This window comes from Zootoca vivipara, chromosome Z1 (assembly GCF_965207765.1).
Source record: "Zootoca vivipara chromosome Z1, rZooViv2.hap1.1, whole genome shotgun sequence".
NCBI lineage: Eukaryota > Metazoa > Chordata > Lepidosauria > Squamata > Lacertidae > Zootoca > Zootoca vivipara.
Window position 1 is genome coordinate 28531247 of NC_142583.1, and position 23331 is coordinate 28554577.

General features: G+C 45.3%; 1 protein-coding gene and 1 long non-coding RNA gene across 2 annotated transcripts in view; one reads left to right on the forward strand and one right to left on the reverse strand.

The window, feature by feature from the left end:
• Nucleotides 1–14573, reverse strand: LOC148687316 (uncharacterized). The gene is made up of 2 exons (XR_015947496.1): nucleotides 14434–14573; nucleotides 1–496 (listed from the first exon to the last, which is right to left on the reverse strand). It is a non-coding gene; the product is annotated as an uncharacterized LOC148687316 (long non-coding RNA).
• HPGD (15-hydroxyprostaglandin dehydrogenase) overlaps nucleotides 13922–23331 on the forward strand; it is a 20737-nt gene continuing 11327 nt past the window's right edge. The window contains exons 1-3 of the mRNA XM_035113123.3: nucleotides 13922–14520; nucleotides 17006–17129; nucleotides 20237–20343. Of these exons, the coding sequence (XP_034969014.2) occupies nucleotides 14428–14520; nucleotides 17006–17129; nucleotides 20237–20343 (324 nt within the window). The 5' untranslated portion in view covers nucleotides 13922–14427. The remainder of the gene's footprint in view (nucleotides 14521–17005; nucleotides 17130–20236; nucleotides 20344–23331) is intronic.

Consider the following 23331-nt stretch of genomic DNA (forward strand, 5'->3'; position numbering starts at 1 on the left):
CACATTCTAAGATCGTTTACTTCAAAGACAGTGCCATTTACTTCAATTGAATAGTACATAACGCGTTTCTGAATTGGTTTCAGGGATACTTAAACACAAGATCAATCTTCATTTTGAGGTATGCAACAGAGATTACTTGACCAAAACTTAATTTTAGCTTAAAGGAACCCATGTTGTTGTTGTTGTTGTTGTTGTTGTTGTTGTTTAGTCATTTAGTCGTGTCCGACTCTTCGTGACCCCATGGACCAGAGCACGCCAGGCACTCCTGTCTTCCATTGCCTCCCGCAGTTTGGTCAAACTCATGTTGGTAGCTTCGAGAACACTGTCCAACCATCTCATCCTCTGTCCCCTTCTCCTAGTGCCCTCCATCTTTCCCAACATCAGGGTGTTTTCCAGGGAGTCTCCTCTTCTCATGAGGTGGCCAAAGTATTGGAGCCTCAGCTTTAGGGTCTGTCCTTCCAGTGAGCACATAGAAATAACCAATTGTAAGATTTCACTGCAAATAATATAAATTAAACAAGTTTATGCCTATCCATTGCATAGTTTAAAAGAAGTTTTATATCACATACACAGGATCTTTCCAAACATCCTGTATGTGAGGTGGGTGGGTGCCTTTCCCAGTCATAGGAGCCAACTCCTAAGGGCCGAGGGTCCTTTGGCCTCCCCAATAAAATATTTGAGAGGGCCACTGCTCCCAAGGTGATGGGTGTTGACATTGAAATGGTCTCTGTGCACTGCGTCATGTGATCAGTTATGTGGGGTAGGGCTTACTTGGGCCCCCCAATATTTTATGCAAGTTGGCACCTCTGTAAAGAAGTAATGGGGGGATGTGTACTAATTCCACCACCACATGTGTAAGATCTTCCCACCACTCAGTGCTTAAAACAGCCCTAAGAGATAATAATAATAATAATAATAATAATAATAATAATAATAATAATAATAATAGAAATAAAATTTTAAAAAATGCACTAGCACCCATGTAGCTAAACTTTGAAAAGCCTAATGAAAACCTAATGATAGCTAGTCCCCATCATGTTGGGGATTGGTTTGTTTTCACCTAGAACAGCAACATGAAATCATGTCAGGGATTCTGTTTGCTTAGCTTTCCCTCTTTTCATTCTCACAGCACAGCTGGCCTAAAAAATTGCCTGTTAAGGAAGAATACCAGCTGCAGCTGAAATAACACCCATACAGTTGAGGGAAAGCCGCTTCCGCGCCTGCGACGGAAGCGGCGTTGTGGGCCGACCGACTGCACCACCGCGTAGGGGCTGCGAGTTCAGCCCCTACGCGATGGTGGCTTCCCGCCTGCGTCATCCCCGACCAGCCAATGAGAATGGTCGGGGCGGAGCCGGCAGTTTTAAAGCTCCCCGCAGGCGGGAAGCCGACCTCTTTTCTCCCTTGTTCGCCGGAGCGAACAGTTCAGCGTTGCGTTGTTGCGGCTTTGTTTTCCCCTTTCGTTTTTCCTTTGTTTCAGCTAGCCTTGTTTTCGGCTAGCGTTGTGGAGGTTCGTGTTTTTGGTCGCAGTTTTTGTTTTTCCTTGGTGCCTCGCTGTTTTTTCTTTCTTACTTAAGTACGAAGCCGCCCATCAGCTGTTCTCCGCTCTGCTCCACTTCCGGGTGCGGAGAAGCGGCCAGCGACCTAGCAGGCTCGGGAGCAGCGCAGGGGCATCGCGGAGCCGTGCCGAGGGCTCAAGCGTCTCCACCGATCAGCGGATCATGCTTTGTCCGCTCACCAGCTGTTGACGGAGGGCAGCGCCGGGGATACACGCCACGCAGCTGCAGCCTTTAAAAGCAGTTTGGAGCACCCCATTCACCTTACCGCCGCGGGAGCGCTGAGGCTACCGCCCATCCACCGCGGAGTCCTGCACACGGTCGCCTTTTTTGCCTGCTGGCAAGCTCGCCCGGTGGGTTTCGGCTGGGAGTGGAGGCGGCTGCCCCCCTCTCGCCGCCCTCGTGCTTGGGACCTATTTTCATCTCGGTGGAACTGGGTGAGTGAACTTGGCCCCCCCCCTTTTTTGTGAAGCTTGGCGGTTCCTTGCCTCATCCCCTTTAAGTCGGGTGGAGGGTGTCTCAATCAGGGTTTGGTTATTTTGCTAAGGTTGTGGTTAGTTACCCTGTGCTTATTGTTGCGCTTGTTGTTTTGCCGGACACGTGTACCCTGTCCGGCAGCCATTTTGGGTGTGGGCTAGCACTGTCCCTCCTGCGGCAGCCATCTTGAGAGTGGCCGCGTACGTACCCTGTCCGGCAGCCATTTTGGGTGTGGGCAAGCACTGTCCCTTCTGCGGCGGCCATCTTGAGTGTGGCCACGTGCGGTTCTCCTGCCGGCAGCCATTTTAGGTGTGGGTAATCCCTCTGTCCCTTCTGCGGCAGCCATCTTGAGAGTGGCCTTGTGCGGCCTGGCTGCATTTACTGCTATATAAGTTCTGTCCCTTCTGCGGCAGCCAGTTTGAGAGTGGCCACTTGTGCTGCCCGGCCACATTTACGGCTATATAATTCTGTGGCAATTGCTGAACTGGTGCATCCTATCGGCTGGCTGGGCTTTAGTGGTTAATACTCACTGTAAACAATTGAGTTACCATAGGAGAGTTAATCGCAAAGATAATAAGCCAGTTGATGATTTATAGGGAATAATTGAAGTTGATAGGTGATCGGTTGCATTTGGCGGCCAGCGCTGGTGGCCAGTGGTATATCCACAAACAGCGATTAGAATCTTAGAATCATAGAATCATAGGGTTGGAGGAGACCACAGAGGCCATCCAGTCCAACCCCCCGCTAAGCATTAGCTGTGTGCGGGCCAGTGGCGTATCTAGGAGCAACTAATTAGGATCATAGAATCATAGAGTTGGAAGAGACCACAAGGGTCATCCGGTCCAACCCGCTGCCGTGGCATTATAGGTGATCTGTTCAGCGGGGGGCAAAAAGTTTTGCTGAGCTGAGTTACTTGGGACTTGTCTTTTGCTTATATAAATAGCTCATTCGTCCCCCTGTGGTGAGGCATAGCAATAATACATTATAATAGCAATAAATCGGTAACCTTACAATTATAAGCCCGTATATATATATATATCTAAAATAAACAAAGATATAAATAAAATAATTAAATAATTATAATTAATAATATATATAGATAAACAGGGTAATAATAATAAATAAATAAGCAAATTATAAATAATAATAATAATAATAATAATACTGAATAATTGAATAAATAACCAGGAGGACAGGTGATAAGCAAAATACATAACTCTGTTTAGCTGCAATCTGATAATGGCACCCAAGCGTGTGCGAGGTTCGGCCCCCTCCAAGAGTCCTGCAGCACAGGACAAGACTGAGGCCTTGGTACGTGTGGTCTCCACTCTTCAGAAGACCCAGCTTGATGTTTGCAAACAGCTGGCGGCCATTGCAAAATCTCTGGCCCCCGCGGCTGAGGCCACACAGGATGATCCTCGTGAGTCGCAGGTCGAGCCTGCCGAGTCTCAGGATTGTATCCTAGATACTTATTTTTCAGAGGGCGGGTCGCCGGGCACCTCGGCTTCCTTATTTGCCAGCTCTAGCTCCGAGCCGGGAAGCTTTGCGAGCCAGGCCCCACGGACACGGGGGCAGAAGGCGCGATCTAATGCCCCCAACGCCCAAAGCCTGGGGGCCGGGGCTCAAGCAGCAGGCTCGCCCGGGCAGTCCTCACAGTCTATTGCAGGTCTCCAAGGGGCCCAGCCCGCGCAACCAGTGGTGCAAAGGGAAGCTGGGGGTTCCGATACATCAGGGGACGATGACAACTCCAGGCCGGCGAGAAGTGGCGAAGCGGCGTCGCGGGACGGAGAAGAGCGTCATCGGAGCGGAAAGGCGAAGAAGAAAACCGACAAGCGTAAGAGAGCTAGGGATGACGACTCCTATGACTCAGGTACGTCTGATTCAGATGGTGAGATCCCAATGGAGGATTATTGGGGGATTGCAGAGGATCAGATGGGTCTTCCTTTGTGGGTGCATAAGAGGAGAGCCAGCACCCACCGTAAGGGTTTCAAGGGGACGTTAGAATGGAGGGACGGTGCTTTGATACCGGACTCAAAGTATTCCACCAACTCAGACACGGATATCATTCTAGGATCCCATTTATCAAATAAAACAAGGGAAAAAATCTTGAATGGCGATTTTATAGACATTTTCACCCTCTTACCATTGTCCCATACGCTGGGAAAGGGCGAAAAGAGAAAGGAGTATGGCAGGCGCAGACATAGGACACCGCGGGCTGACCGCACATTCGAAAATTGGCTGGATGGAATGCATATTTGGATTGCAGTGATAACAGCTGCTTATCCAAAAAGGGCAATGCACCTTATGGCCTACATAGCTGATGTTAGGATGGCCTACAGGATGGCCGGGGAGGCGGCTGCACTGAATTACGATGAAGACTTCCGTAGGAATGCTTCGCAAAACCCCAAAACCAGGTGGGATCAGCGCCACCAGCATTTTGGAGCAATCATGTAGTCCCATATGTAGAAAGGAAACATACGGATCCACCTAGGTCCACCAGGTTTGAACCCAAGAGGGACCCGCGACGCAGGGTTTGCTGGGAATATAACAAGGGCCTTTGTCAGTGACCCAACTGTAAGTACTCCCACGAATGCGAAAAGTGTTTGGGTCAGCACCCGGGAGTTTCGTGTTTTAAAGGGAGGCAGTCCTTTCGGGGCGCCAGGGGCAACTCGCACCAGGGCCCCAGAAATACCTCAGGTACCCCCCAGGGATCAATCTCGGGGACTAACAAATATTAATAGATCACTTGCTCTGGCCCACTCTCCTGTAAAGCTTCACCCTCTGAAAGTACTGCTTGACTGTTACCCCGATAGAGATGCAGCTAAATACCTTTGGGAAGGGTTTTCAACAGGTTTCCGAATTCCCGTGCGTACCCCACCTAGCACGGGTGAACCACCCAATCAAAAATCTATTAGGGAAAGACCAGACATAGTCATTAAGAAAATTAACAAGGAAATCTCGGCAGGACGCGTGGCTGGCCCGTTCGCGTCGCCACCAATACCTGATCTCCACATCTCCCCATTGGGAATAGTCCCTAAGAAGGCGCCCGGGGAATTCAGGCTCATACACAATCTCTCCCACCCGATAGGCAGGTCAGTCAATGATGGAATACCCCAGGAGCTATGCACGGTGAAATATGCCTCATTCGATCAGGCGGTGAAGTTGGTAAGGCAATTTGGCAAGGGGGCGTTAATGGCTAAATGTGACATTGAATCAGCATTTCGCCTACTCCCAGTTCACCCGCAGGACTATAAATGGTTGGGTTTCAGATTCAATGAGGCATATTTCATCGACAAGGCCATGCCGATGGGTTGCTCCGTGGCATGTGCCGCGTTTGAGACCTTTAGCACATTCCTGGACTGGGCCCTGCGCTTTAGGACAGGCCTTCCAGGGGTCTCGCATTATCTGGATGACTTTCTCTTCGTGGCTGGGGCTCGCAGTTCCGAGTGTGCAGGCCTTATGCGGGCCTTCTCAGCTCTCGCAGAGGAGTTAGGGGTACCATTGGCTGCTGAGAAAACCGAAGGGCCCGTCTCACGCCTTACGTACTTAGGCATAGAACTGGACACGGTCGCACAAACCTCACGCCTGCCGTCTGAAAAACTACTTGCCCTCAAAGAGACCATTAGGCAACTCATTCCCCTTAAAAAACTTACCCTTAGACAAATGCAATCACTGCTAGGGCACCTCAACTTTGCCTGCAGGGTTATTTCACCTGGTCGCCCATTCTGCCGGCGCTTAGCTAGGCTCACGGTAGGCCTAACCAAACCTTTTCATAGGAAGCGCCTCCCCCGCGGGGTCAAGGCCGACCTTGAATCCTGGCTGGTGTTTCTGGAGAACTACAACGGGGTGTCATTATGGCAGGACACCATGTTGCTGCGGGCTGATTTCCAAGTGCAATCCGATGCGGCAGGTGCGTTAGGTTTCGGGGTCTACTTCAGAGGTAAATGGTGCTCGCAGCGTTGGCCGGCCAGGTGGCAGGGTACAGACATCACACGCGACTTAACATTCTTAGAATTTTTTCCTATAGTAGTAGCCGTACACCTATGGTCCGAAGATTTCAGGAACCGGCGGGTCTGCTTCAGAACCGACAACCAGGCGGTGGTCAGCGTCCTATCTCGACAATCCACGCGGTCGATGAGGGTGTCCTCCCTCCTACGCCACTTCGTGTTACTCAGTTTGCAGTTGAATATGCATTTTTCTGCCAAATTTGTGCCAGGGGTCAATAATAATATCGCAGATGCTCTGTCTCGCTTCCAGATGGATCGCTTCCGATCGTTGGCACCGGAGGCAAGCCAGTCGCCGGAGCCGTTCCCGGAACATCTATGGAACCTTGGGAGCGAGAGATCCTAAAGGGAGTATTAGCTTCCGTTGCCCCGTCTACACTGAGCTCGTATAAACGGGCTTGGTCAGACTTCACTAAGTTCAGGCAGAGAGAGTCCTCTGCTTCCCTTCGGGCCCCACCTTCCCCGGAGGAGGTCATGCAGTATGTAGTGCACTTGAGGAACCTGGGGCGCGCACCAAAGACTCTTAACATTCACACAGCAGCCATCACATTCTTTTCAAAATCACTCTATTTTACAGACCCGTGTGACAATTTCCATTTGCGTAGAGCTATGGAGGGCTGGCGCAGGCTCCAGCCGCCTGCCAGCGACCCCAGGCGACCCATTACCTTTGACATGTTGGCTCAGGTACACAGGCAGTTGAGGTCCCTCTGTTGGTCCAAATTTGAGGCGCGCCTTTTCTCCGCAGCTTTTTCTATAGTGTACTTTGGAGCGCTAAGAGTGGGCGAGGTAGTATGCGAGGACTCCCCCCAGGGCATCACACGCGGCATTCTCATGCAGGACGTGTCACTGGTTGACTCCCAAATGCAGGTGCTCATACGGTGTTCCAAAACGGACCAGAGGGGAAGGGGCGCGACTATTAAGCTCCCCGCCACTGGTACCCCAGGTCCATGTCCGGTTAAAGATACCAGACGGTTTCTTTATCTCCGGCCCCCCGGCCCAGGCCCATTGCTGATCCACCAGGATGGTGCTAGGCTCACCCGCCACCAATTTACCAGGGTTCTGCGCAAGGCCATTGCCTCCTGCGGCCATAATCCCAATGAATTCTCTGCTCACTCTTTTAGGATTGGCGCGGCTACGTCAGCCATGCATTTGGGCCTTTCATCCGAAAGAATTCAGGACTTGGGGAGGTGGAAATCGAATGCGTACAAAAGGTATATTCGTACGTAGCGTCGACACGGTGGCCTGGCTGATCCCTGGTTGTCATTCTTGATTTTCAGGTTCTCGGATCGTGCGGGTCTGGATAGCCGGGCATAGCATAGTCCATTGGGCTCGTGAAAGGGCCATCGAGGTGGGTCTAGGGAACAGGCTGGGCCTTCCAGAATTCGTCCAGGTGTCTTGGATTGCGAGGAGAGGCATGCTGTGGGACGAGTTGCTGCCGGCAATACAAGATCGGGCTGCTTCACTCGGCTACCCTGACCTACTGGTGGTCCAGCTTGGAGAGAATGACCTTCCCTATCGCAATGCCGTGGACTTAAAATTACAAATATTCAGAGATTTTGATACCCTTTTGGACACCTGCCCGAGGATGACGCTGCTTTGGTCCTCCTTGCTTGAGAGACGCAGTTGGCGCGATGGACGTTGCCCTATCGCCCTGAACAGAGCCAGACGGCTCCTGAATTCCTTCGTGATCCGCAGAGTCCTGTCTTTGAATGGACGTGCCATTTCGCATCCAACTTTAAAACAGAGTGAAGCAGCCCTTTATCGTGATGATGGTGTTCATCTGTCGCCCAGAGGGAATGATGTCTGGCTTGAGGACGTAATAATGGGAATCAAAGATTGGTTACGTGTTAGAGAATTTAATTAGGTGAATAAGAGAGGAGGATCACGGCCCCTTAAACAGTATATGAAGTCCGTAAAATAATCCAATTAATCTCAAATTATTGGTTAAGGCATGAGAGCGGATTGGCGGCGAGCCCGGGGGGGGGGGGCTCGAGTGGCGGTTAGGCGTTGGAAATTTGCATAACAATAGAAGGAGGAGGGGCAGATTACGTCAACGGCTGCCCAAATTGGGAGAAGTAATTCCGTTAAAGGATTCCGGGGGCGTCGCTTGGTCCTGAGCCTGGAGTTGCCTGGGCCGTAGGACACGCCCCTTCGGTGGCCACAGGAGGAGCTCTAGTAGATCTACATCGCGGGGCTCCTTTCTGGTGGTTAACTTCTCAAGGACTCCAACACACGGGTTGGAGTCGGATATAGTCTGTTAGGTTCCAACGCCTAAGCCAATTCCGCTCAACATGCTTATCAATAAAGTTGTGGCCTTAACCACCCAATTAAATCTTAATCTCTGTGTCATGAGTCTTGATTATGTGGGAAGGAGGGACATTGCCACACAAGTTCATTTGGTTGTCTTCCTCTGAATCTTTCCTGATTCATGACCAATTGCCCTGCTAGAAGGAGAGAATGTTTAACAATCTGAAATGAGCACGCAGAGCTGCTTCATTCAGTGATATCCATGATGTCATGTAGGCCAGTGTTTGAAACTCCCATTGATCTAGGCGCATTTTGCGACAGGGAATTTCACTAGCGCAAGCAGTTTCTGAGCTCTGGGTGCAGTACTGCACCTAAGATTTCAGATTAAAACTGCAGAGCAGAAGGAAAGGAGGGCCTTTTTCTGCCTCCTCACTTCCAGCTACTCTCTGAAGATTGGAGAAGAGACCCTCTTAAGAATATTAGATGGGTGGGCAGGGGGTGGACTAGACCATGTGAAAAATAAACATAATATTTTAGCTGCAGTTCGTTCATTTTCAGTTTTGCATTATTTAAAAAAGTATGCCTATACATTCTCTTGCTGCACACATAACCTAGGTTTAAGGTGCTATTTAGCTCCTAGCTTTCATATTTCTAACACTGATGCAGACCTATCAATTTTAAAAAGGGTTTCTAGGATCCAAAGAAAGCACGCTTGTCCTCTTAGGAATTATTCATAGAATCATAGAGTTGCAATGGGTCACAAGGGTCATTTAGTCCAGCCTCCTGCAAGGCAGGAATCTTTTGCCCAACATGGGGATTGAACCCACAACCCTGAGATTAAGAGTCTCATGTTCTACTGACGGAGCTATCCTTTGGACAGTAGGGGCAACATGGATGCCGAAGTTACATTCCCAAAACATGAAGAATGTTTTCCATATAGGGGACTTTGTCATCATCTCCACAGCTCTTGCCCAGAAATATGGACAAAAAAGATGGACAAAAAACTATTTGGGCATTTACACTTCATAGATTTTCAGGTCTTCATGAAAATTTCCCTGCCCAGTTGTTTCCTAAGGTGCAGTGCACCTTTTCATAGCAGAAATCTACTTCTCTAGTTTTTTTACTCATCTGTGCAGCCACTTTTAGGGAGCGTCTCTAGTATTTTATTACTGTATTATTGCATTGGGATATTTTTGCCCACTGATTTTGTCTTCTTCCACTTATCCATTGGCTACTAAACAATTCTGTTTGGGAGTTTATTTGCTATAATTACAAAGGAGCAGGTAAGTACTGCACAACAAATTGATTTATCACATCTACTTACTTTGACATTCTTTGTATGGTAGATAGGGCACGTGCAAGCTACAACTATCCTTGAAGCTAGAAAAACTGGAATGATTATCTGAGTATTTTGGTCAATGGAGGGAGAAAAATTGCTGAGAAGAGGGGATGTGAAAATACTCAATTGTATTTCTGTAATCAGCTTGTCTTTGTTTCCCTTTCCCTGCCTTACATACTGGCAGGAATTGCTTATGGTATTATAATAATTCTTTACCACAAGAGCATCTACGGTACATGTAGCAACATCTGAAATGTCAAAGTGCTTCATAACAATCAACACCACCCCCTGTGCTGGGCTTCTCCATTAAGAGTGTCCCTGCAGAGCTCTTGCTGTAATCTGTTACTATGTTGTTTAGATTCTTTTTTGCATTCTCTCCCCTGTTTTCTGATCCAAGTGACATGTCTGGAGAATTTGTCAAAATTCACCGAGATGAGCTGCTGGCACTCTGCACTCTCACAAATACACTTCCATTTGCACTGCAAAGTTGGCTGGAAGGAGAATTTGTGCTTGGCTGTACATATGGTATTGTTGGCAGCTGTGTCTTTGGCTCTGCCACAGGAAGGTATTTGTTTATCATTTCCACACCCTACGTGTGGACTTATTTATAACATGTTTTTGCAACCAAGCATGGAAGCAACATTTAGCATCACATCAACCTACTCTACCATTTCTAAATATGTTTGCGTTGAAATTGCTTTCCATAGGCAAAGTGTTCCCCGTGCTCTGCAATTCTCCAACTAATGTGGGCCTTTGAAGCTGCAATTCCACATTTCCGAAGAAATACAGAACATTTGGTCAAATTGGCAGTTCCAATGAGGACATTTTTCCTTTCCACTGACCCCGTTTTTTAAAAAAGAAGACAGCACAGCTACACAGATACCGGTAGATACCTGTACAAAAATTTCCTGATATGAACCCTGTGCACATCTGCAACTACACTACACACTTATTCTGAGTTATCTGATTGCAAAATTATTTTGTTCAAGCACTTTTATGTGTTTCCCAGGTTATCTTCAAATTTTAATTCATATCCCGCAGACAAAATTTGATTGCATTTAAACTCCACAGGTTCTCCAGCAGCAGACTCCCACACATTACTTCCATAATAGGCCTTAGGAGTATAATTTTCAGCCTCTCAAACAGAGTCGCTTTTCTGTCTGCCTTATACTCATACTTTCTGAAGTTTGATGCCATATTTTGCAGCTAATCTGTCCAGGAAGAAATGCTTTCCCTAAAGTTAACTTTTTGCTCCTGCAGCTTCTAAATCAATTCAGCACAAACACATTGGGCATGCTCTTTTGTTGAACGTCAAGAAACGGGGTTTGAGTATAGGATTCCTCTTGCTTGCGCTAATTCATCATACTGTAATATGCTTCACTTTAAAAATGTTCCTAACTTTTGTTCAACCTTTTTCTGTAGTTGTGTCAGTAGACCAAGGCGTGAAAATAAACCTATTTCTTAAGAAAACCATTGTATTTCTTATTGCAGCCATTCAACAACAACAAATGGTATTTCTAAAGACGGGGGATCTGGTGGTCATCCACAAAGAAAGATCTGTTTCCCAGCATCTTTTCAAGGAAAAATGAAACATTGGCCTTTTTAGATGTAACAAATGGTTTACTGTTACAAAAATAAACGCTTTCAGGTGTAACACATGGTTTACTGTTACAAAAATAAGCCTCAAGCTCTCCTCCTTTTTCAGCACAGCCTGAGGAGATCAAAATCTTTTACATCACGTTAAAACACAATTATTGACCTGGCCAAACCATGACAGCTCTGGGCAGTGCAGCAGGAGGAGGACCAGGATAAACTCACTAGGTGACTTTGAGCTAGTCACTACCTCTCAACCTACCCTACCTCACAGGGATGTTGTGAGGATTAAATAAGGAGGAGCAGGAGAACCATGTAAACCATCTTGAGCTCTTTAGAGGAAAAGGTAGAATACAAATGCAGCAACAACAATTATTAATAAAAGAATTCAACAGTTGATTTATAAACTTGAAAATTGAAAGAAGGGGGGTTAATGAAATCCTGCTTTTCTTTTGAGGGCGGGCAGTTTAATATCATATAGGTGCTCCTATTTCCCCCCCTAAAAGTATACAATCTGGAAACCCAATTTTCTCTTTTCTCAATTTCCTTTCATTTGCATCCTATTGGACTTGTTTACTCCGTGAATATATAATGAAACAGGCCAAAGCCAGTGAAAATTCAAAGACTGTAAAAAGAATCTGTAACATTTCATGTTGCTTTGACAACATGAGGAATTCAACATTTTAATTTTTTTTTTCTGGTCATGGTCATTTTTTTCTGGATTAATGCTCTGCACACTTTATGTGCCTCCTGCAATACAGTTCAGCTCTGGCCTCATTGCTTTGTCCAGTTACAAACGTTTATATTTAAGTATTCCATTATTAGATGCAACTATTGCTTACGAAACATGTGTTCTTATTCTCCACATTTATCACGGCAGATTATAAAGTTGTATCACATGGTGGATTTGAACTAGCATAACCTTTCCTGCTAGCACAAGGTGAGGAATCCAATCCAAACATCCACCCATTACAGCCCTCTATTGTCACATCCCATATTGTTCCAGAGGTGTCCCCACAACCCTCAGGAGCAGTTTTGAGGAATTTTTTGGAGGGAGGGGGCAGACAGCATTGGGTCGGAGAAATTGGAGAAACTCAAATGTCCTGCCTTGCAAAAGTTGAATCCTGAAATATTTTTTTCATTTGTGTTATTAAGCTCATAAGCAACCCTAGATGTGCATCTATATTGTGTGCATCTATATATTTGCAGTCCTCATGTGAATATTGTCTTCAGAACTGCTGCATTTATGGCTTTTTAAAAAAGAGATGCATACTTGGTTTCTTTCATTGTGTTACCTGCTGTGCTGTCATCTAGGCCCTGGAACAGCTGTAATGCAAGATGTACTCTTTATAAAGGCTTCAAGATGCAAGGAGGTCTGTGCCTACAACACCTATTCTGTATCTACTACCAGTGGCACTGTGGTCTAAACAACTGAGTCTCTTGGGATTGCCGATCAGAAGGTTGGTGGCTCAAATCCCCCAATAGGGTGAGCTCCCTTTGCTTTGTTCCAGTTGCTGCCAACCTAGCAGTTCGAAAGCATGCCAGTGCAAGTAGATAAATAGGTATTGCTGTGACAGGAAAATAAAGGGTGTTTCCATGCACTCTGGCTTCCATCACAGTGTCCCATTGTGCCAAAAGCGGTTTAGTCATTCTGGCCACATGACCCGAAAAGCTGCCTGTGGACAAACACCGGCTCCCTTGGCTTGAAAGCGAGATGAACACCACAACCTCATACTGTAGTTGCCTTTGACTGGACTTATCCGTCCAAGGGTCCTTTTCCTTTACCTATCCACTACAATGGCTATGCATCTGAGCTCAAACCATAGTGAGAGTTTTAACCCTTAAAAACCTTAATCACAACTGTTACATTCTCTGATTGGCTTGCTAGACAAGAACTGCTCTCAGAAATAATGGATAGATATATCCCACATATAGAAATCTATTTGCAAACAAAGGTTTTAAATGATAATAAAGCCCCATGAAGCCTAATTTCACCCCAGCATAAGCATTGCATCTAGTGAAGTCATAGGTACAATGTTAGAAATTATAAACTGGGATAGCACAGTTGGTACCCCACACTGGGCAAAAGATTCCTGCATTGCACGGGGTTGGACTAGATGACCCTCAGGGTCCCTTTCAACTCTATCATTGATTGATTGATTATCGCCCCACAAATTGGGGTGTGTGTGTTCTTTTGTTGAAAATGAAACGATCAGACACCTACAAGGAAAGCAGAGGGTGCTGGATACCCTCCCCTGTAGGCCAAGGCTTGCAAAGGTGAAGAAAGCTATGGCAGCAATAACATTTGTTTACACAGGGGCACACCCACCCATACTGATAGTCTCTGAGGAAAAGCTGCCCTGCCACTCCTCCCTATCCCGATCGAGGATCTTTTGTTTCCCCAGTAGTTTCAATTCTTCGCCCTGCCCTTATCGTGCAAATTGGGACAAGGAAAACGTGCCTGCCTTCAGGGGTTGCCAAAGAAAGAAAGAAAGAAAGAAAGAAAGAAAGAAAGAAAGAAAGAAAGAAAGAAAGAAAGAAAGAAAGAAAGAAAGAAAGGAGGAGGAGGGAGGGAGGGAGGGAAAGTCCCTCTCCAGAGAGAAGTTGCTTGTTTTCGCGGGAGGCTGTGGAGCAGAAATGAAGACAGCTCCCTAGCCTGGAAAAATAAATATATATATCTATAAATTGCTTATCAAGAAGAGGCGGTAAGAACGCACGAGATGCGGCGGGGTGGGAGGTGGGGGGGGGGGTTCGTTTCTCTGGGCAGAGCAGCTCGTTTCTCCCTTTATCTCCAGGGCTCCCCGAGGCGTCCAAAACCAGACCCAGGGAATGAACAGCCGACGGCTCCCGTCCGCGCCGCCGACAGTCCCTCCCGAAGGGGAAGCGCCAGCGGCGGCTGGAGGTGGAGGAGGGGAGGGACAAAGGGCGGGTGGCAACTCCGGCGCAGGTGACAACCAAGTTGGGCTCCTTCGGCGCGCTCGTGCGTATTTGTGTCTCCGACTTCAGGCACTTCCCTCGTTCCCGCCTCCTTCCAAAAAAAGAAAAGAGAGGAGGGAGGGGAAGGGGGGGAGAAGAAGAGAGGGGGGGAACCCTCGAGGCTGTGGGGAGATTAAAAACGAGGAGCGAGTAATAAATCAATCCCCAGTTGCCTGAGGAAGGGCGGCCGGAGACAGAGGCAGGGCACTGGTGGAGAGCGCTCCCGCGGGCCGTCGGAATGCACCTGAAAGACAAAGTGGCTCTGGTCACCGGGGCAGCGCAGGGCATCGGGTACGCCTTCGCCCGAGCCTTGCTGGAGAAGGGCTGCAAGGTAAGGAAGTGGTGGGCGAGGGTCCGCGGCATCTCGGCCCGCGCCTTCTCCGCGTCGCCTCCGCAGGGGGCTGGCAGGCGCCTTGCTCCGAGGACGCAGCGACCAACCCGGCTCCTCCTCTGTGTGCGCGCCGCGGCTCCCGCGAAGCTATTGGTCTTCCTCCCGCGTTTGCTGTGTGGGCTGCGAAGCTCTCGTGTGTGTGTGTGTGTGTGTGTGTGTGTGTGTGTGTGTGTGTGTGAGAGAGAGAGAGAGAGAGAGAGAGAGAGAGAGAGAGAGAGAGATTCAAAGTATGCTGCGTATGTGTAAAATGCATACATTCACGTGCTCAAATGTATCCACTGTGTCTGTATTCAAAATGATACTTACAAATACTACAGACACGTGTTACTTACGCAGTATACGTGTGCATCTCTTTTGGCATACACGTATGTATGCGTTTGCTTAGCCGTCGCTATAGAGACAAAACCTTAGCCATATATACACTCAAAGGTCAGCTCTATTCCTAGTAACTCAGAAAGAAGTCCCTTTGAATTCAACGGGCCTTATTTTGTTTTTGTTTTTTATTCTTTAGTTATAAAACATGATACACTTCTATTCATTAAAAAGAATCAGAGTAGCTGTCTTGCCAGGGAAGCTTTTAATATTTGATGAATTCTTGTATTTTAATATTTTGCTGGAAGCCGCCCAGAGTGGCTGGGTAAACACAGCCAGATGGGTGGGGTATAAATATATTATTATTATTATTATTATTATTATTATTATTATTATTATTATTATTATTATTATTGCCAGAGGCAAGGTGGTTCTTTTAAAATGAGACTCAGAAGCAATACAAAATATGCAAGTAAGTGAGAAGGTTAAAGATTTTATTCTAAAACAGCAAGCAATGTATACATACCAAGCAAGCAGTTCAATCTGCCACTTGGAAGAGACTCTCCCAGGTAGCCTCAGTTTGCAGGGCCCTGCGGCTGATCAGTCCCTGCACCAGCTTCAAAGAAACTCTGCCCAAACCATCCGATTTTATAGATAGCATTGCCAGACTGGCTATGTGCAGATCATCCATTAGCCACCCCCTTCCAATGCCTCACTTTCTCAAACCATGTCCAACATCAAAGAAGGTTCCCAGCACTATCCTCCACACCTGATTAAGGCAGCTGTGTGGCGCTTCACATCCTCCCAACAGCTCTCAGGACATTAAAGACTGTTCTCACACCATCAAAAAACTTAATTTGATCAAGGGAGGGGGAAGGAACAGAGGCAGGAACGTTAACCGTGTCAGATCACTAACTCCTCTCCATACATTTTATCTTGTGGGTGCATTTCCCATACAGTAGTTTACAGCAATTCTGCATTAAAAACTATTTAATGAAAATCTAAATTAAAATCAGAAGCCAGCTATCTATTGTGAAAAAAATAAGAGTCTTAATTGCCTGCATAAGCCTGATACAATAATAATAATAATAAAGTTTTCAGCTGGTGTTTAAAAGTTGAAACAGAAGGTGCCTTACTACCTGGCAAGTTATTTTGCACATTCACTCAAAGATGCTTACTAGGAAGTGAGTCCCATCTGACATAGTGCCATTTATTTCTGAGCAAACATCCATTGTATTGCACAGTTAGACATATGAAACATCCGGCAAATATTAAACACTTTAAATGCCTATTAACTTAATTAGGAACGATGGAAGCAGAAACTTAATCTTCCCTTTGAACGGGACATAAAAGTGCTTAAGTTAGCTGGATCATGCATGAACTTTATGTGCAGTGTATGTCTAGTATATACATTGTATACTGAATATCCTGTAAACATAATTTCTTCACACATTATCTTATGTAATGCTAAGGGGCAGACTTTGGTCATTTTTCGTAATGTGGCACACTCTGCAAGGCCAAAATTTGGCACCCCAAGTGGGTCTTCTCAATTATGGATCATCTCAATTTGGCACCTCCTCAGCTTAGCGCCCCCTGTGCAGCGTTACCACCTGTATCACCCAAAATCTGGTGCTGCCTAGATATTCAGTCTTCTTAAAGGTAAAGGGACCCCTGACCGTTAGGTCCAGTTGCAGACGACTCTGGGGTTGCGGCGCTCATCTCACTTTACTGGCCGAGGGAGCCGGTGTTTGTCTGCACACAGCTTCCAGGTCGTGTGGCCAGCATGACTAAGCCACTTCTGGCGAACCATAGCAGTGCACAGAAACGCCGTCTACCTTCCTGCCGGAGCAGTACCTATTTATCTACTTGCACTTTGTGCTTTCGAAGTGCTAGGTTGGCAGGAGCAGGGACCGAGCAACAGGAGCTCACCCCGTCATGGGGATTCAAACTGCTGACCTTCTGATCGGCAAGCCCTAGGCTCTGTGGTTTAACCCCGTGTCCCTATTCAGTCTTCTTATCACCCTCTAAAACAGATCTTCCATTCTCCCTATGAAGAACATAATCATTCTTTTTTATCTCTTATAATCTTATTGTCATTATCCTTTTCACTCAGGTAGCACTTGTTGATCAGAATGTGGAACAAGGAAAAGCAAGCAAAGATGCCTTTGACAAGCAGTTTGAAGCACAGAGGACGATATTTATTTCTTGTGATGTTTCAAGTGAAGAAAAACTAAAAGGTAAAGAAGAAATGTGTGTGTGTGTGTGTGTGTGTAGTGTGTGTGTGTGTGTGTGTGTGTGTCCTGCTGTTAATCCTGTCAGAGTCAGGGGAAGAAAATGTGTTATAGATATAAAATCTGTGCAGGTTAGGCTTTGGTGAAGAAAGCCAATATCCAACCAGGATTTATAAATGTGTAGGAAATCTATAAATGTGAAGCATCAGCAATGTGTTTCCTAGATTGAATTAGTTGGCATATTACAAAGAAAAATAAATTACAGGATATTTTGTGATGTTTGTATGAACCCAGTATGTGAAAAACTGTTTTACAAGTACAGTACTGTGTTTTGTTTTATTCTTAAACTTTAATACAAAACATTCCCACCTAGTCCACGACATTAGATATTGAAATAAGCATGATAAAAAAATGACATCGAAAGCCAATTAGCTACTTGGTATTGAAATAAACCCAATAGTATGGTTTAACATTAAAGGCAGTGGCGTAGCAAGGGGGTGTAGGGGGCGCTCTGTCCCGGGTGCCATCCTGGAGGGGGGGTGACACTCAGCACACACCCCCTGCAAGCGAGCAGCCAGCCGCCACCTGGTAAAAAGCCTCACTCGGCGGCTGGCTGCTCTCTCACTTGCTCAGCTGGCATGCTTTGCTTCTTCCTGCTGGGGTGGAGGCGAGGGGTGAACCAGATAGGGGTGTCAGTGGTGCCTCTACTCCAGCAGGAAGAAGCAAAGCACACACCGTGCAGGTGAGCGAGCAGGCTGCAGAACAAGGCTATTTAAGAAACCTTGCTCCACGGCTTGCTCACGGTTTGCCGGCGGCTCGATCCTGCCTGTGGAATGGCACTGTGCATGCGCCGTATGGAGCAGGTTGCCGCTCCGGGTGCCCCAGCGGCTAGCTACACTGCTGATTAAAGGTAGCACTTCCTCTCCCATTTATGCATAACTAGCATTATTTTAGTGTCCCGAAATTTAAAAAGCAATTTACAGTGCACATTGCAAGGTTGCTATTAGTGTCTGGAGGAATTGAGACTTGTTGGAAGTTGAGAGTTGTGTGCTGTAATCTTATGCATATTTACATAGAAGGAAGCTGACTTCTAAATGGCTACAATGGGACTTTGCTCAGTGCAGAAAACATTTCAGCAACTGATAGCATTTAATACAAGTTTTTATTTCACACATTTGTTCAGCAGTCCAAATAAGTAACACAGAAGCCCTAAACACTTGGACCAAGAGGCTTTTCATGAATTTTGTTTTATGTTATAACAAAAAAAAATTAGCTGTATTATTCTTCCTGATACCATTTTCTGAACAGGAATGTGTGATTATGGGATCACCACTTTTTATATATAAAGGAAAACAGGTACTTACCTCAGAAAAACAATAGAGCAGAAAGATTTGGTGGGAGATGGTTTGTAAGGACTTATAAGTTGTAATATTGGTCTAATAAAAAACCATACGGTTTATAATTTGCCCTATATGAATAATGATTTAAATTTGTTGTGTTTTTATTGAATGAAAATTAAATTGGAAGGAAAAAACTGCCATTGGCACATACACAAAATAGGATATTCATCAAAATACTAGAATAGCAGGATTATTTTCAGTTAATGGGAGGGTTTTGATATAGTCACACTTTCTTGTAAGAAAGTGCTTGTTCATAAAGTGCATAGGTTAAAACTATGGAAATTGCTCCCATAAAAAGTAGATGGCCACTAACTTGGATGGCTTTAAAAAAAAGAATAGAGGATAAAGTTATCAACAGCTAATGGCCATGTTTGCTATGTTCTGCCACCACTGTTAGAGACAGTATGCTCACTAATGCAATTTGCTGGAAATCACAGGTTGGGAGAGCGTAGTTCTGCTCAGGTTCTGCTTTTGGACTTCCCATTGGCAACCAATTAGCCACTGTGAGAACAGGATGCTGGACTAGATAGGCCATTGGCCTGATACAGCAGATGGCTTCTGTGTCTAGTAGCAGTCATTCATTGCCCCAGTTATAATCCATTTAAAGTAAAATAACTGAATCCACACAAAGTAGCTTGAATGCAGTGCTTGGGGGGGGGAACACTTCCTAATAGAGAGAGCTATCTCTAAAGGCAAGATTAAAAAAATACAGACGCGTACATTGTCAGCCTGGCAGGATTGCACAACTGCGGTTGGTGGTAAAGCTAAATCATTTCTAGGTTACGGGACTTAAGAGAATGAGTTGACAATATCTAGGAATGAAGCAGTTTGTGCAAATATTTGTCTATTAATTATCATGGACCCTAGAGAACTATGACGGGGGGGGGGAATAGATCTTTTGTAACAGCTTTAGAAAGGAGATATCAACAACCAGTCAATTTTTGCTTGATTAAATAAAGAAGTAATTTATTTCCTTAGTCTGTGATTGTATTACAAATTATGTCTATACATTAAAAAAACCAAATCATATCATTTTGTTCTGAAAGGATTAACCTGTATAATTGCCATCCTCTGATGATAATTCTGTACTCATATTTACTTAAACACAATGGAATCTGCATGAGGTTCCTACTGTTCACATGGAAACAAATCTTATCACAAGCACCAGGAACCCCTTCGCTAATTCAGTTTTTCATCTTTACAGACACTAGGGCAGGCATCCCCAAACTTCGGCCCCTCCAGATGTTTTGGACTACAATTCCCATCCCCGACCACTGGTCCTGTTAGCTAGGGATCATGGGAGTTGTAGGCTAAAACATCTGGAGGGCCGCAGTTTGGGGATGCCTGCACTAAGGTTACCTAATGCTTTGCTCTGAAACAAAACACAAAGCCAGATTCAGGGTGGCCATTCCTCCGACCCTTACTTAAACAGCCCCACAAAAACTTCTATGTTACCAAGGGACAGGCAGGACTAACATACCAGTGTCGAGTGGTTGAATCAATTTTATCCATTCAATTGATAAAATGTTATCATACAATACAAAAATACATTATGAAGAATTAAGGAAGTGCTATAGATGAGTATAATTCATTGTATTCACATTTAAGCAAAATTCATACTTTAGATTGTGTCATTGCCATCATTCTAGAATGATGAATTGTGTGGCAATAATGAAAAAATTCTCTTTGCACTCTACCCCAATTTACTTGTAGATGCTTTTAAAAAGGCATTTGAACATTTCGGAAAGCTGGATATTGTGGTTAACAACGCTGGAGTGAATAATGAAAAAAACTGGGAAATCACAGTCCAAGTTAACTTGGTAAGTTTAATTCATACATTAAATATTTACATTTTTTTTAAAAAAAAAACTTTAAAACCTCCCTGAAGAATATGATCTGTATTTAGGAATATATTTTTTTAAATGCATAATGACTAACTATACAGGTTGATCCCATACATCTTAACATAGAAGTAAGTCCTGGAGTCAACAGGACATACTGCCAGCCAAGCATGTGTAGCATTTATAAAATACATTACTTAGAACTGCTAACTTTCCTTGAACCCAGGTTAAGGCTCTTCCTTAAATAAACATCAATGTATATCCCTGCATGTCCCCCTGAACAAGAATCCAAGTCAAGCTTTCCTAATTCTCACATATCTGTCTAATTTTAGATTATTCTATAACTGTAGCTTTTAATATGGCCCTTGAGGAGGGAAAAGTCAGATTTTGCTTCCCTAATGTTTATCGGTCCCTAGACACAAGCAGTACTGAGTACCTGTATATCAGAGTCTACTTGTCCACTATCTATTCTTCAGTCCTAAACCAAAGCTGGCTATATCATCCCATATCATCAAGTTCAGTTTTCTCTGAATCAGCGTATGACTATTGGCATGCATTAATCTACAATACAATACAATATACTTTATTCGACCGATAGTCAGAAAGAAAAACATTTCTCAGTACAAATATAAAAATATAAAACTGAAGGCATCAGAGGGATACATAAATGGGGTATGACCGCGCTACTAAACCTCCTACAGGTAACCCACATCAAGACATTCGATTATACGTTTCCGACACTTGAGCACTAGGAAGAGGAATTTAGCCACCGAGAAGGTTATTTTCCCAGTGGGCTTGTTTAGCAAATATGCTGCCTGCCGTTCTCTTAGTCGGGAACTAAACTGAGATAAATATGGGGCTATAAGATATTGCCTTAAATCATTATAAAAGAGACATGCATTAATCTTTGATACTCTAATCCAGGGGTCCCCAAACTATGGCCCGGGGGCCGGATGCGGCCCAATTGGCCTGCCAATCCGGCCCGCGACGACCGCCACCGCCCGCTCTTATGGCGCGCAGCGCGACAGCGCTCTTCCGGGTCAGGAAAAAAGCACCGAAAATCCTTTGTGCGCATGCGTATGGGGCTCTCCCGACCCAGAAGAGGTCATTTCTGGTGCACTTCCGGGTCGGGGGAGGCCCATACGCATGCACACAACGGATTTTCGGCGCTTTTTCCACCCTGGAAGCGCGCCGCCGCGCCAGTAAGCGCCCGTGCGCATGCGCCCCCGCCCGCCGGCCCGCACAGGCGCGCGCTCCCTCGTCCTCCGGCCCGCCGCGCGATCGGCGCGGTGGGAACCGGCCCAAACGCCGGTAAGTCTGGGGACCCCTGCTCTAATCCATGGTTGGAGACTATATAGGAAGAGATCTAGTATGTACCAGAAATTGCTGGTGTTGTTATTCATTCATTCTTTATGCAGACATTTACATATGACAATTGTATTATCAGATTACAAGGTTTTTAAAAATTGTTTTAGTTGACCAATATACTTATTTTTTGGTACTGCTAGAGTATTTGAATTCCTCATACCATGTCAAAATCAAATTGTGATGGGGTCAGATGTTCCTTGCCTTTCAGGCTAGGAAATGCAAGCCACATGGAAGCTAATCTCTTCTATATCACTATTCATATGAGAACAGATAGGATCGATGGCCACTAACAGTTTTAAGATTGTTGCCCTGTACGCAGTTACTCTGGACTAAGTCCCACTGAACACAGTGGGATTTGAAATACTATGGAGATGATCGTACTGTATAGAACCTGTGTTACAGTGAGGATGCTGTAGCAGAGGCGGTGGCGGCAGCGGGGGCAGGCAGCCCTGGCTCGGCTCGCATCATAGGGAACATGTTTACTTCTGCATAGTGTTCATGTTTACGTAATTCCAGTGGCACTTCACACTTGGCTTAGTGGTCCAATAACTATGTAAAAGTGCACCTGAAGCAATAATACAATGCTAAATTCCGTCTTTTAGTACACTACATTTTTTACAAGACAAGTTAAATTGCAGTTTCATTTACTTGTAGTCGTTCCTTGCAAATTGCTATTTTAGTATGACAAACTGAATTGCATCTCAGTGGCTGGGTATAGTGATGAAGAAATACTGGCACATAGATCCAGCAATGAGCACTGTGAGCATTGTGTCACAGTACTCTGCTGAAACCTGGCTAGTCTCCAGGAATGATTACATACTTATTTACTTTTGATATTGCCTCAATATGTAAAGCACAATTCAAATGAAAGGCAGGACCTAAACAAGGTCATTGTCCTAGTTTAAAGTACAAAGGCAATAACCAGCACAGTGCAAAACTCTATAAACTAAAACAAATAAAGGAGAGGGTGTCGGCCTTAAGAGCAGAATGAGCTTTTGAAAAGAAGGTGAAAGGTAACAAAGAATGGTGTTTTAATGTCTCCTAGGGTAGTACAAGAAAATGCAGAATAAAACAAAACATATGAAAGCAGATTGCTCAAAATGATCCAGAGCTTCATTTGTGCATATTTCATAACAGCAACAGTGTTAGTGCAGGCTTGTTCACATGTTGCACTGTACACACGTTTAAGCTGTCTCTACACACGTACAAGTGTTTGTGTGAATGAGTGTACACTTGTACAGCTCAACTACTGTGTACCCATTCAAATGTTACATGTGAATAACTGTGAGTGTGGAGCTCATCTATTTGTGTACACAGATTTTACATTCATTGAATGTAACTTGTGAACACACCTTATATAGGGTGAGTCCTTTAAGAGAAGCCCCGTGGATACAGAGTACACATGTTTCACGGGGCCTCTTTTAAAAGACTCACCCTATATAATTGGCTTTAGAATGTCCTATCAGGGAAACAGGCTTACACTAGAAAGTCTTACATATATCTGATTTCTCATTTAAGGTGTGAAAAGTAAGTCCGTAGTAAGCATGGTTAGGATTCTCTTCTTAAATCTCATAATGAAGTAGCTTAATAGCCCAAAAG